The 14670-nt window shown below is 35.1% G+C and overlaps 1 protein-coding gene and 2 pseudogenes across 1 annotated transcript; all 3 read right to left on the reverse strand.

Annotated features, from left to right (window-relative positions):
* Nucleotides 1-1223: 1223 nt before the first annotated feature.
* On the reverse strand, nucleotides 1224-2270 carry LOC141541163 (trace amine-associated receptor 9). Its single transcript, XM_074265311.1, has one exon. It carries the CDS (start codon nucleotides 2268-2270, stop codon nucleotides 1224-1226), a length of 1047 nt encoding a protein of 348 aa, XP_074121412.1.
* Nucleotides 2271-4007: 1737 nt separating this feature from the next.
* On the reverse strand, nucleotides 4008-5586 carry LOC141541164 (polypyrimidine tract-binding protein 3 pseudogene; annotated as a pseudogene).
* A 4282-nt stretch (nucleotides 5587-9868) lies between these two features.
* Nucleotides 9869-14670, reverse strand: part of LOC141540667 (E3 ubiquitin-protein ligase RNF8 pseudogene) — a 46819-nt pseudogene continuing 42017 nt past the window's right edge.

The following is a 14670-nucleotide window of genomic DNA, read 5'->3' on the forward strand; positions in this document are numbered from 1 at the left end:
TCCTTATGTATGTTTGAAGGTCTCCCATTTCTATTTAGATTTGATATCACTGAATTATACATATAGAGCTTTGACAGACATTTAAAACCTTTGTTGGGAGGGTAAGAAACCTGTTGTTTATTGTTTTGTTCATTTCTTCCCTCATGTTACACTTAAATAGATCACAAAAGCTTATCTTGCAATTAAACTGAATTAAATTTTTTTGGTAATAAGAATATGCAATAAAACTTGAGGTAACTGAAACCACTCACAGAGTGTTAAAAAATTCTTTTTTAAGAATTGTTGATTTAGTTATCATTGAAGTGGCTGCCTATGTAATAGATACTGAACTGGGAAAAAACAACATAAAAACTTCCCCCTCACAGATTTGTTTTCTTTTTTCTACTAAAACAAATTATACATGTTCTCAAAAGAAAATAGTATACAATATACCATGTTTACAATTCCACTGTATATTAGACATTACACCCAGAAAAATAGGTTATTTCTAACATGACATCATAGTTAATCATCTTTAAGAATATAAACATAGTGTTTTAAATATATGATTTCTTCCCAAACCAGTTGTTGTGAAATCTCATTTTTAATATGTGAAATCTCATTTAATATGAAACATTTGGAATTAAAAAAAACTTTCTAGTACTATCAAAAAAAAAGATCATTATTAGATGTTCATTATAGCATTTAAAAGTAAAGGCATTTTATTTCCAACAATCCTGTAGTTGTACCAATACCAATTTTACAGATAAGGTAATTGAGCTTCAGAGAAGTCATATTATTTATCTGTCAACCTCAAGCTCTTCTCTCAAATTTATCTGAAACTAGAGTTTTTCAAGTCTTAAAATATGAATTTTTCAAGAGGAATTTTTGCTGCATATATTTTGAGATATTATATATACTGGGTGTATGTGAGGGAAAATAATAAAGTTTCAAATTGAAGAAGTGGAGGAAGGGATAGAATTTAGCTGACTGAAATAATTGGTAATTGGTTAAAAAAAAAGAGATATCAGAGATACAAACAAGCAAGAATTGTTATAAGAATACCATAGCTACATATGAGCCAATTTTATAACTCTCAGTACATATGCAGATATTTGTTCCAAATCCATCAGTAGCTGAATGTAATTTTCATCTGATTGAATGGATCTTACATTTCTAAGCATAGGTTTACATTTTTAATCTAATTCCATATACAAGATTTAATTTAGATTTAATGCAATTTTTCAATCTATTTCTGCTTCCTCAGAAAATAAATTCATTGTTGAAGAATCATTCCTTAAGACTCTACCACTCACAATCAACTTTATTGCTTTCCGAAACCAAGGATAAAAGAAGGCATAAATTAAGGGATTCATAGCTGAATTGTAATAAACACACCACACTAAGATCTCATAGACATAAGGGGGAGTTATAAAATTCATATAAGCATCAATTACTGCATCAATAATGTATGGCAACCAGGAAACAAGAAAAGCAGCCATGGCAATCCCAAGTGTTTTAGCAGCCTTTCTCTCTCTTTTGGCCACTCTGTCCTTATAGCTCTCTGCAGAAGATTGGGTTTGGCTGCTGCTGCTTTCTATCTTCCTAGCCTGCTGTTTAGCCACCAGAAAAATCTTGCCATATATAATGATCATGGCAACTGTGGGTACAAAGAATAAAAGAAAACAAAGTAGAACCCAATTCTGATTCAGTGGAGCCTGACAACCACCTACACAAGTAAGTGCAATTACCAAGTCCTCTATTCCATCATCGTTGGCCCCCGTGTAAAAAATAGAAAAGCTGTATGTCACTGAAAAGAACCAGGAAAGGGCAATGCATATCCCAGAAACAGGCACTGTGAACTTGGTTGGATAGATCAGAGGGTCAGTGACAGCAATATACCTATCAATGGAGATGAAACACAAATGGAAAAGGGATGCAAAGCAAAAGGATGTATCAAAACATGTGTGAAATTTACAGTAACTCTCCCCAAAGTACCAGCAGCTCTCCACAGACCTCACTGTACTGAAGGGCATCACAGTCACCCCAACTAAAAAATCAGCACAGGCCAAGGAGGCAATGAGGAAGTTTGTAGGTGTGTGCAGCTGCTTGAAGTGAAGAATGGCAGTAATCACCAGCAAGTTGCCAAATACTGCTAACACAGCCCCAAAGCCAAGCACGGCATAGAGAAGGGCTCTAGGTCCTGGGGAGTAAGGGGTTTTGATGCAAGATCCATTCACATTCGCATAGCAGAGTTGCACAACTGGTGGTTGAGACAAATTAGTGGTCATTACTTTTCTATAAGAATTCTTGATTCTGGCAATTCTGGAAAATAAGGAAAAGTCTCATAAGTGTGGAAGTTAACATGACTTTTTCGTCAATTATTACATTTTCATATGAATTATTTGGTATCTGAAAATAATATTCAAAACTTTTGGTATATTTAGAAGTTAAAATTATACTAGCAGTCTATTATGAGATAAATAAACTAAGCAAATGACTAAACAGCTAGAAATACATTTACAAGTAACAGAAAATGTAATTTACTCTTCACAGGAAATAGTCTTTTTTAATTATTTACCTTATAAAAACTTCCTTGTTCAGAACAGTTGTAAGTTGAAGTGCATTTGAATAGGTTGCCCAATATTAAAGGTTTATTTAAAAGGTGATTTCCCCTGAGTTGTCCCAACAGCATCAATGATAAAATACATCCTATACACTAAAGAAAAACAAATAACTGTCCCTAATCATTATTGTGAAATCCCTGTAGTATATAGTGTGAAGACTAAATTTATCCCTAATAATAATTGTTAATAAGTTATTTTTTTTCTCTTGGAAGTAAAACTAGTTGTTCTCTCCTTGCTTGGTAAGCCTAGCTCAGTGACATGATTTACAGAAATGTATGTCAAACAACAAAACTAAAATAAACATAGAATCATAGAATTATTTCAAAAGACCTCAGTAGTGGTCCTGAAAAAGAAATACATTATACTTAACATTAGTTATCTAGTCTCTCCTGGAAGACCTACTGTTGCCAAAAACAATCCATTCTACTTTGATAAAATTCTAATCATCAGGAATTTTTTTTTATGTGAATCCCACGTTTGCTTTTTGTGACATCCACTAAATGTTCCTACCTCAATCTAGAGCCAGACAGAACAAATCTGATTCATTTTCTGAATGGTAGCCTTTTTTTATTTTAATCAGGACTATTTTTTCCTTTTAATTTTTTTCCAGAATCAGATACACATCATTTCATGGGGAAAATGTCATTGTTAATTCAGATAAAACATGATTTTTTACTCAATAAACATTAATTAATCTTATAAACAGGTCTTGGTTCTATCTCAATCCAACTTGATTTGGGGAAGAGAGTTAGGCACTGCCTTTCTTTAAAAATCTTACTTTCATAATAAAATTAAGAACATAAAAATGATTCAGAAAAGTCCAATGAATGAAAAGATCAGTTGTTTTTCATTAAGAAATTCATAATTAGAAATTCATGTTTGAGACATTAGTCTTTCAATTTGCCTTTGAATTCATTATCACATGTCACAAAATAGTGACCATAAATCACACTTTCTAATCAGAGACAAATACATGAATTTTTGCTTACACACAGTGATTTAAAAGTACTGATATTTAAATAGTTCAAACCATGAAGGAATTTGGAAATGTTGTGTAAGCTTGATTTGGACCCAAAACTAAAAGTCTAATCTCTGAAAGAGAATTAACACAGGGCATCTGATTGAAAAAAAAATATTCCTTTTTTAATAGGATATTTCCACAGAAACTTTGGTGCGGAGAAATAATAATAAATCTTTTATACCACATACTGACAGAAAATAATGGAAAAAAGGTAATCCCTTGATTCTTAACTGTGTATGAATACAATCAAACATCAAACTCAGTGAGAGTTTAATTCAGTATTTTGTAAAAGAGGCAGAATTCATCTTAAGTTGCTTCAGTCTGTCTGAAGGTTTTACTGAAATTGTGGTCCAGTCTTAAAAGGAACGTTCACAGAAAAGTTAAATTGTTGACTTTAAGAAGGAAACTCTGGGGTGGTGATTTTCTCCAAGATCATGATTATGCAACTCAATAAGTGCCTGAATTGCTTCCTTTACAGATCCCAACTGGATAAGTGCCATTTTGCAATCTTTCTGGAAGAATTTGAAGGCTTTGACTGTACATCCAGCATCTGTAAATAGATTCTTCAGGTCATCAACCATAACTGAAGATGGGATATTTGAAAGATGCAGGGTGGCAGATGGTGGGTAGATATTCTGGAAATTCTTAGAGCCAGGCTTCTTAAAATGATGTAAAGGACTATTGCTAAAATCCTTAGTCAAACCTTGGTCTTCTTGGCCCTCATGAGGAAGCTGGACTGACTGATGTTTCGACAGAGTAGCGCAAAGCACTTTTCCATAAAGTCTCTGACCACTCAAGTGGTTTATGGTTAGTTGAGCTTGATTTGCATCTGCCATCTGAACCAAAGCATTTTCTTTTTTATTAAACATAATCTTCACATGTTATACATCACCATATACTCCAAATAGGATAAAAAGTCCATGTGGTGTGATAGCATCAGGATTGAGGTTGCTGACAAGCAAAACAGAATTCCCAAATACAACCAGAAACCCCAGGAATTGCCATTCTTCCAGTGACAGCAGAGATTGTGATGATTAAAGAATCAAGAGCTCCAGGAACAGCTGGAACTGAAAGACCTGTAGCTTGAGGAAATCCAATGGCTGGGGCAAATCCAACAGCCCCTGCATATGATAAGGAAATTATACCAGGTGCACCAAAAGCAGCAGCCATAGTAGGATCAATGGATGGCTGGCCATCACCAGAAGGAAAGTCAAGGCGAATGAAATCTCTGCTTTTGTCATTATTATACTTCACATTAAGGCTGGCTAACTTGGAGCAGTCAATTCACAGAGTGCAGCATGCATTATAGATATTCTGGCCATCCAGAGCCATTTTGGCATAATGTGTATTCAGTGGGTTGGCATACTGAAGCAAGGCCTGAAATTGATAGTTCTTTGTAAAGGTGATAATCCTCATACTGTTCCAAACTTGGAAACAACCTAATAGAGTACTTCAAGAGTAACAGGGTAAAAGAGGTTTTTCACAATTATTCACAGAACAGGGCTTTGCCCAGGAAGAAATCCACCTTCATTGCCTGGGGCTGCAGGGAGGGCCAGACTTCCAGACTGGACAGCATTCATGGCTTGCAATGCAGCTTGAGCTCTAGCTTGATTAATTAGATTGTCAGTCTTAAATTCTCCGTGATTAGAATACTGAATATAAACAGGTTGACTTTGGAGGTGAGGAATAACCGGAGTGTAGTCGTTCACCATAGTAACAGAAGCTTCCTCAGAAGCCATTTCTAAGAATGCCTGGCTTTTTCCTTTCAACATCAAGAGATTGGTTAGTTTGCCAAATGGTAGACCTAATGATATGACTTCTGTTTCAGTAACATCATTTGGAATTTTAAGAAGATGGAGAACATGAGAAGGAGAGCAGGGAGACCGATCTCCTTTAAATTTCTTGTTATCATTCCCTTTAGCTGTAGCTGGAGTTGAATTGCTCATGGTAAAAGGCCCGTTAGTGATACCAGAAGAAAGAATCTCATCAGATCCCCACCATCCATGGCCCAAGAAGGACGGGAAAACTTGGAGCAGGAAGGAGAGAGGCTGTGGGGAAGTCCTCGGGCTGGTGGGCCTGGTGCAACACAATGAGTGGCGGCCCCAGGACTCCAATAGCCTTTCTTTTTACAAGAAGAAATTTCTTTTTTTAGAACCTTATATGTATCTATTCATTTTAAATAATAACCTTTTATTTAAATATATATATATATATACACATACAGGTTTACAAAGTCTTGTGTTCCATTTTTTTCCTCCCTTTCCTATTCCCTTCTCCTGGACAGCAAATAATCCAATATATGTCAAACACGTGCAGTTCTTTTATAGATATTTCCACAATTATCGTGAGATGTAAGAAAAATCAGTTGAAAAAGGGGGGAAATGAAAAATAGAAAAAGCAAGCAAAAAGCAACAAAAAAAGGTGAAACTACTACACATGCAGGCTCTACAATCCTCTTTCTGAATCCTCTTCTGAGAGACATCTATCTTTCTCCATCAAAAGTCTACTGGAATTGTCTTGAATCACTTCATTGTTGAAAAGAATCATGCTCATCAGAGTTGATTATCACATAATCTTGTTGTTGTTGTATATAACATTATTTTGATTCTACTCACTTCACTTAGGATCAGTTCCTGTAAGCCTCTACAAGCCTCTCTGAAATCATCTTGTTGATTATTTCTTACAGAACAATAATATTCCATAACATTCATATGCCATAACTTATTCAACCATTCTCCAACTAATGGCCATCCACTCAGTTTTCACTTTCTTGCTATTATAATAAGGGCTGCCACAAATATTTTTGCACATGCGGGTCCTTTGCCCTTTTGAGATTTCTTTGAAATACAAGTGCAGTAGAAACATTGCTGGATCAAAGAGTATGCAGTTTGATAGCCCTTTGAGCAAAGTTTCAAATCGCTCTCCAAAATGATTAAATCAGTTCACAGCTCCACCAGCAATGTATGTGTCCTAGTTTTCCCACATTCCTCCAACATTTATCATTATCTTTTCCTCTCATCTTAGCCAATATGAGAGGGGTTAGTAGTAGACAACCTCAGAGTTATCTCAATTTGCATTTCTTTGATCAATAATGACTTAACAGGGGTTCTTAGCCCGCCAGATGCAGCCTGCTGAGGACAGTTATGTGGCGCTGGGTTATGGCAAATGGGCTGAAGGGCACAGACAGAGTGTGAGTTTTTGTTTTTACTATAGTCCGGCCCTTCAACAGTCTGAGGAACAGTGAACTGGCCCCTTATTTGAAAAGTTTGAGGACCACTGACTTAGAGTATCTCTTCATAAGATTGGGAAAGGTTTTTATTTCTTCATCTGAAAATTGTCCGTTCATATCCTTTGGCCATTTATCAATTGGAGAATGGTTTTAATCTCAATAAATTTGAGTCAATTCTCTATATATTTTAGAAATGAGTTTATCAAAACCTTTAGATATAAAAAACTTCCCAGTTTACTGGTTCCCTTTTAATCTTATCTGCATTGGTTTGTTTCAAAAACTTTTTAATTTGATATAATCAAAATTATTTATTTTACATTTTATAATGTTCTCTATTTCTTCTTTGGTCATGAATTTTTCCCCCCTTTTCCAGAGATGTGAGAGGTAGACTATCTCTTGTTCTCCTACTTTTCTAAATAATGAATCCATTTTGACCTTGTCTTGCTGTAAGATGTTGGATATTTATTGGTCAGTGTCTAATTTTTGCCATACTGTTTTCTAATATTATTGATAGACTTTTCAAATCTTAGAAGAGAGCTATCATATTTCTCTAAGTCTTCTTTTCTCCAAGCTAAACATCAGCTCCTCTGAACCACAGAATTTTGTGTTTACCCTCCACTGCTTCACTAGTGTATTATTTTCACTTTAGAAGATTTATACAATAAAGAAAAGCCTTGAACTCGAACTTAACCACTGGAAATGAGTCTCAATTAGGGTCAACTATAGCAATATTCTTATGTCACTACTATTTCTTATGTTCCTACACTGAACCTAAATTCAGGAGCTTTTCTCTTTTTATTCACATTATTAAAAGAAGGATCTCTACTGCTAATGTCTGTTTTCTATAAATCATGCTCCACACTCCAACTCAAGTAACTACATTCCTCTGCTAATGTTATAATCAAACACATACTCCATTAAGTGTCTAAGAAATAAGTATTAATTCAGTCACTTTATAAAAAATCAACTAAGTAAAAATGCTTTTACTATTAAGTCCTGGTTACTACCCCACATCCCATTTAAGGTCCTTATCATCCCCAAATCAACATGCCATGTTAATCTAAGTCTGATTCTTTTTCCACTTGGAAAAGGCTTTGAATTCTTGCCTTTGCTAACAGATTTTACTAAGAGACTTTCCAAAGATAAAGAGTACAGAGGTCTAACACTATTTTACAGATAAGGTCTGGAAATGAAGTGTCTTGACAAAGATTACACTGCTGGTTAATGGTGAAATTGTAACATTTCTTATTACCAGTCCATTGAATCTTTATACTATGTTCTATTACCTCCTATGAATATATTCTGGGACTGCAGGATAACTCTTGATTGGGTCTTGGTCAGTCTAATATAAGCCTTAGCGGCTAACTATACCACTATCTTCTTTTAACCATGGCTTTGTATAGGTTTAGATTATTAACTGTCTGGAAAGTGTTACATTGGGAACTTGAGTTCCTAATCTTCTTCAAGCTATTCCTTTTGTTTGTCCCATACTATATATCTAATTTTTATTATATGTAATAATGATAATAATAATTTTATTCTGAATTTAAGGCATATGTGTGCATACACACACATAGATATACACACACAAACCTATGAGCATATCCATATTCAATGGAGAACATAAATGAGCATTGTATATAAAACTGTTAATCTCTATTTCACATAGCTTGCTTTCTAAGAAGTATAAAATAAATGCAACACATTTCAAAATGTCCTATTTGTTAGTATATTCTTCTGACTTTCCATCTATTAGTTTTTATACATGATTTAATGGTTTTCTTTTTTCTTTTTTTTTACATTAGATCCATATTATCTTTCTTTATACATAGATCTGCTTATGCATAAATAAATAAATATTAATTTTTATCTGGTCAGTAAACAAAAGGAAGGGTATAATGGTTAATATTTTGGATAAAACTTACTTGAATAAAAGTTTCCACGCAGTCTTGTGCTCCTTTATTATAAAGTTTCTTTCAGGAGATGACCAGTATAATCTTTCTATTTCTACCTTTCCTTCTAGTTCTCAGAGATACTGGGTACTTTTCATTTATTCCTTCTTAAAATATGATATTGAGGCTCTTATTTTGGGTTATAACTTTCAGATAATTCAATGACTATTAAATCAATTCTTTTTATCTAGTTTCTTGGTTAGTTATTTTCACTTTGATATAGCATGTTTTCCTGAAATTATTTTTTCACATAAAAAACTAACTTTTAATTACATACATTTACAAATAAGACAGATCATATTTCTATGATATTTGGTAAAATGTATTGGTAATTCCAGATGTACGGCTGAAGGAAGACAAACCCTTCAATAGGACTTCAGCAGTACAGAACAATTGGTCCACTTACCACATATTGGAGCAGAAAGGAAAACATAATTGTGTGAAACTTTAACAGAGTACATCTGCTCTAAGTCAATGAGATATGACTTAGTCTCCCTGACTAATGTTCATTAATGGAGTATCATTTAATCCTGGATACATCTGCTTTGTTGCAGTCAATGAGCTGCCTGTGTTTGCTTGTGAAGCTACATTGGTGCTAAAAGGGAAGGAAGGTAAACACACCAAAACCCAGCTAAGTAGCTGATACATTTTATTATTTATGAATGGATATTTAAGTCCACCTAGGAGAGATATACCTGTCTTCCTCCTGCAGCAAAACAGCTTAGCTACACCAGGTATTTGGGTAATTCACAGCTTCCTCAAAAAGTCAATGTGGATGACAAAAAGGGACAAAACCCTCATTATTGCCAAAACCCCATTTTTATGTGATGAAGTGCTTATGATAAAACATCCTCCACAAAGTGACAAATAAAAACAACACCCAAATTGGGGAGCTGCTCTGGTAAACAAAATGATGATGCAGATAGTGATAGAGGCAGGAGTTCAGTACATCATGTCCAGATCTCTGTTCCAAAGGCAGAAATGAGCTCCTTATGAACAATGTCCCTCCAGATCCTCATTGAAATTTCCTTATCGCATATGTTGCAGGGAGCTTCAGTCTTCAGAGTAGGCTGTTTTCTCTCCTTTCATTAATGAGAATTTGTCCTCTTTCATTTCAGAGCTCAGTTTCTCGACCGTCTTGTTGATGCAGTTGAACAGCACTAGGGAACAAGTTTCAGATTCAATATCTTGTTCAACAGATAGAACATTTCACTTTTTGCTTCATTTACTCATTGATGCAGTAGGAGCAAAAACTATGGGCACAGCTCAAGGTGATAGCCCCAGTGAAGTATTCCTCGAAAATGATGTATTGAAGCTCATTTTCTAGCACATCATTCATCTGGTTTAGAACCTCTTCCTTCTGGGTGCTCACTTTGTCTTTCTCCTCCTTGGTCTGTTCCAGATCTTTATTCTTAGCTTGAATGATTGTTTCAAAGTCCTTTTTGCTCTGATTTAATTAACTCTTCTATTAGAATATGATGTTCCTACAAGACCTATGCCAGCTGTTCCTTCAGATCCATTTCCCCATGCTATTTCTCCAAACCCTCTAAGTGCTGCTCCTTCCCCTGAAAAACTTTCTCTAGCTGCTCCACTCTCTCCTGTTGCTGGATCTGCTCCGTAAACAGCTGGTCCTGTAACTTCTGGAGCTCTTACTCCATCTTCACAATTGATTTCCTTCTGGGCCCCCTTGTGGTTTTGCTGATTCATGCTCAGAACAGCTACCTGCTTCTCCTGAACCTTGACCTTCAACTTAAGGATTTTGACCATTGTCCTCTTGTCAAGCTGCTCTGGGGCTGTGACAAGCTGGGGCCTTTGTGCTCCTTGATCTACAAGATTTGCTTTTTTTATGAACAGAATGAAGGTCATTCTCTGTTGCTCTCTTTCTACATGGTCCAGAAGAAGCCAACTTTAGGTCCATGTTTTTAGGAATCTGTTTGGCCATTTAGGCTCTTCCACGTGATTTCCCTGACTGCTCATAGGTCATTGGACTTTGATTCCAAGTCTGGAGAATCCTCTGATCTAGGACTATTCAATTCCTCTAAACTACATTTCTTTTTGGTTCTTGAGCTCTTACTACTGATCTACTGTTTCGCGGAATAAGATATAAGTGAATCTTGTCCTAGTCTTCTTCTATTACTGCACATTTAGATTCTGCATTCTATTTTCTAGTGAACTCCAAGCTGGATTTATTCCTGTAAAGTTTCCATGTTTCCTTGTTCATTCAAACCTCATTCACACTCTTGCTATCATTGTCTACTGGCCTCAGCATTATGCAAGAAAATACAGTGGTTTCAGCAAAGTTAGATGGTCATCAGATAGAGTATTAGCTTTGGAGTTAGGAGGACCTGAGTTTAAATCCAGCCTCAGACACTTAACACTTATTAACTGTGTGACCCTGGGCAAGTCATTTAACCACAATTGCCTTGCCAAAAAAAGAAAAAAGAAAACACATGGTTTCAAGAAATCATCAATGGACAAATTTTTGAAAGAAGCTGGTATGTGACATCAAATTTTCTACCAATTGTCACCTCTCTGTGATCCTCCAGCAGCAACCACTTGGCACTCATCCCTACTTGTTGCAGGTACCAGGCCAGGCAGCTCCCCACTGGGATCCCCCATGGCAGGTGAGACCAGTACAGACCTATATCCGACTCTGGTCTGGGATCTAATCCCCACTCTCTCAGTTAGCACTGGGCAGGACCCGGGTCCTGCTACTGCCATCACCACCATCATGTCTAAATAACAGACAGGAGCCCAAGTTTTATTTTATTTTGTTTTTCTTCAGTTTTTTTTACTTTATTTTGATACTTCTTGTGTCATAGAGGCATTAGCTTTTATTTGGTCCATTGTAATTTTTAAGGCCAATTTTTCTTGGATAAGGTATTATATCTCTTATTCTGAACTGTACATTTTCTTTCCAAATCTTTCTTTTGCAGCGACTTCTTTCTTTTTCCATGTTTCTTTCTTGTATTCTCATTTGCTTTTAAAAATCTTTTTTTGTATGAATTGATGCTGAACAAAACAAGCAGAATAAGGAATACATTGTACACAGTTACAGGATTGTGCAACAATGCTCAAGTACAAAATATTTGGTTCTTCTCAGGGGTTCAGTGATCCAAGGCAATCCCAATAAATTTTGGATAGAAAATAATATCTGCATCCAGAAAGAGAACAATGGAAATTGAATATAAATCAACACATGGTATGTTCAGTTCTTTTTTCTATTTTTTTCTCTCCTCTGGCTTTTCTTTTTCTGATTTTTCTCTCCCAACATGATTCATAAAGAAATGTGTATTTTAAAAGTCAATATACATGTAAAAATAATTTTTTATCTTTAAAACAAAAGTTGCTTCATGCTTGAATTTTCATTGGACTAGTGTCCAGGCTACATTTTAATCTGGAGTTTTGCTTGTCAATGTTTTGGGGTCATTTTCTACTAGGTTTGGATCTTGACCTTCCCTCTCACTATGAAACCTCTTTAAGGAGAGAAACTATTATGTTATTTATTTCTTGGCTTGATTATTATTCTTGCTTCTTTATATCTTTTGTTATTCTCTTTACTCTTTTGTTAGTCTCTTCTGTGTCTGGAGAATTATGGGCTCGGTTTCTATCTTCCTGAGACCTTCATCTCATTTCTTGGAGATAGTGAATGTTATAGATTCTTTAATAATTAGAGCTATCCAGAAATAAAGTTGCCCCAGGATCTAAGTGACTTCACAATAGAACTAGCTTTTTTAGTGCACCCAAAATAATCTGATGCAGGAGAAAGTCTGATTATTGCCCTCCATTTAGGAGCTCTTCAAGATCCTGACCTGGAGTGTAGGGCTTAGGAACTCACTTTTTGGCTCCACTCTGGTAAGAAGTTTGAGACTGCTTTTGAACTCAACCAGCTAGAAAGTTCTCTCAGTCAGCTAGAAAATTCTCTCAGCATTGCATGCTTCCTATCTTGGGGAGAAGGGGAGGGAAAGGAAGAAAATCTTGGAGCACAAGGTTTTGCAAAAGTGAATGTTGAAAATTATCTTTGCATGAATTTGAAAAATAAAATACTATAACAAAATTAAAAACAAACTTTTAAAAAAGTTCTCTTAGCTAGTTAGAAAGTTCTGCACATTTGGAGTTACAGAATTTTAGGTTCCATCTTTGCTCAGGGATTTCCATCCTTTCTATTCTACTGATGGCTTCAGTTTGGATTGGAGGCAGAACTGAGATCTTGCTTCACTCCTAAATTCAGAGCTACATATTTACTGTTTGCTTCTGAATTTGTTTCTCACTTAATACATACCCTGAAGACTTTGAATACTCCCCATCCTGCTCTACTTTTCTTCTTCCATATCTTTAGACTGTTCCCTCTTGGCACAGGTTTCTTCCTTAATGTGCCTTCGATCTGTGACCCAGGATTAGGCAGTGAATGATAGAACTACCAATTGAAACCTGTTTCTGTCTTCTTTCTAGACTGAAGTTCTCCTATGTAAGTCTGAGGATTTTTTTCTCTCCAGCATTAAGTCTCAGTATTCTTTTGGTTCCAAATGCTAGAAATGCTCCAAGTAGAATGCCCTTGCCTCTCTATCTGTCTCTTTGTGTTGACTTGACTTGGAAATATGAGGCACTGTTATTTTTTTGTTTCAATTTCCTGATCAGAACTCATTCTGGTATTTTTTAAATAGATCTTTGTGGAGGAATTATGGAAGAATTCCTGCTACTCTACCATCTTGGCTTCTAGTTCAAAACCACTGTTAGTAGGGTGAGTCTGTTTTTTTCCTTGAAAGGTGACAGTGGTATCTCTGGATTAATCAGGATTTTATTAGTCAAGGAGCCTAAGGTTCAAGTCATTCCTACTTTAATAAAGTTTCCTAATATCTTTGGACATATTTATGTGGCTTAATGGTCAGCTAACAATATGAATTTTATTTATCATATTCTCTTTTCCCCTACTAAATTTTGCATTATTTGAGGGAAGAATCAGAAAGGTCATATCTAGGATTTTCAATTTCCTCAGTGCTCTATCAAAGTAGATGCTCATAAATACATGTCAAATTATTTTCCCCCCCAATGAATTCTAGAAAATGCATTTGAATAAGTTTCTTGTGTGAGTTACATATCCAAAGAAGTTTAATCAGGATCTACCTTTTTAATTTTTCTTTAGAACAACATCTGGTGCAGGCAGGTGCTTTCCAACAATAGGCTAGTCACTGAAACAAGGTTTCATAGACCAAAGTTCTTTGTTTTCAATTTTTTTTCTGCAGAGTTCCCATTGAAAAACAAGAGGAAAAAAATGCCCCACTAACACTTTTTTTTTACCTCTTACATTATTTAAAAATCCCACAGAGTGGGACACTATCTTTCCTTTAAAATCCCTAACTATATCTATACCTATCTATCTATGTATATCTACATAACTACATGATCTTTCCTTCCTTGAAACCTACAAAGTAATTTATTGGTATCTTTTTTGGCTCTTATGTTACACTGATTTGTATTAAAATGTTTATATTGTAATTATTTGTTTTGTTCTTTTGTATTTTATTTATTATGTCTCCCCCCTACTGAATTATAACTATGAAGAAAGAGGTCAGATGTTATCTAGACTTTTAATCTCCTCAGTGATCTGTCAAAGTAGGTGCCTCATAAATACTTGTCAAGTTATTGTGATATATTTCACAATAACCATATTAATAGAATATATATATAAGCTATATATATATACATATATATATATAAACACATACATTTCCATAACATTTTGAAATATGTTGGGTCTATAACACGTACTCCACATATACTGATAAAATGGATGAGTTTTTGTGGTTTTTATTTCATGATCATTTTTAGAGAGCAAGATAACAAGATAGACACAAATATAAA

Source organism: Sminthopsis crassicaudata, chromosome 4, assembly GCF_048593235.1.
Source record: "Sminthopsis crassicaudata isolate SCR6 chromosome 4, ASM4859323v1, whole genome shotgun sequence".
Classification (NCBI taxonomy): domain Eukaryota; kingdom Metazoa; phylum Chordata; class Mammalia; order Dasyuromorphia; family Dasyuridae; genus Sminthopsis; species Sminthopsis crassicaudata.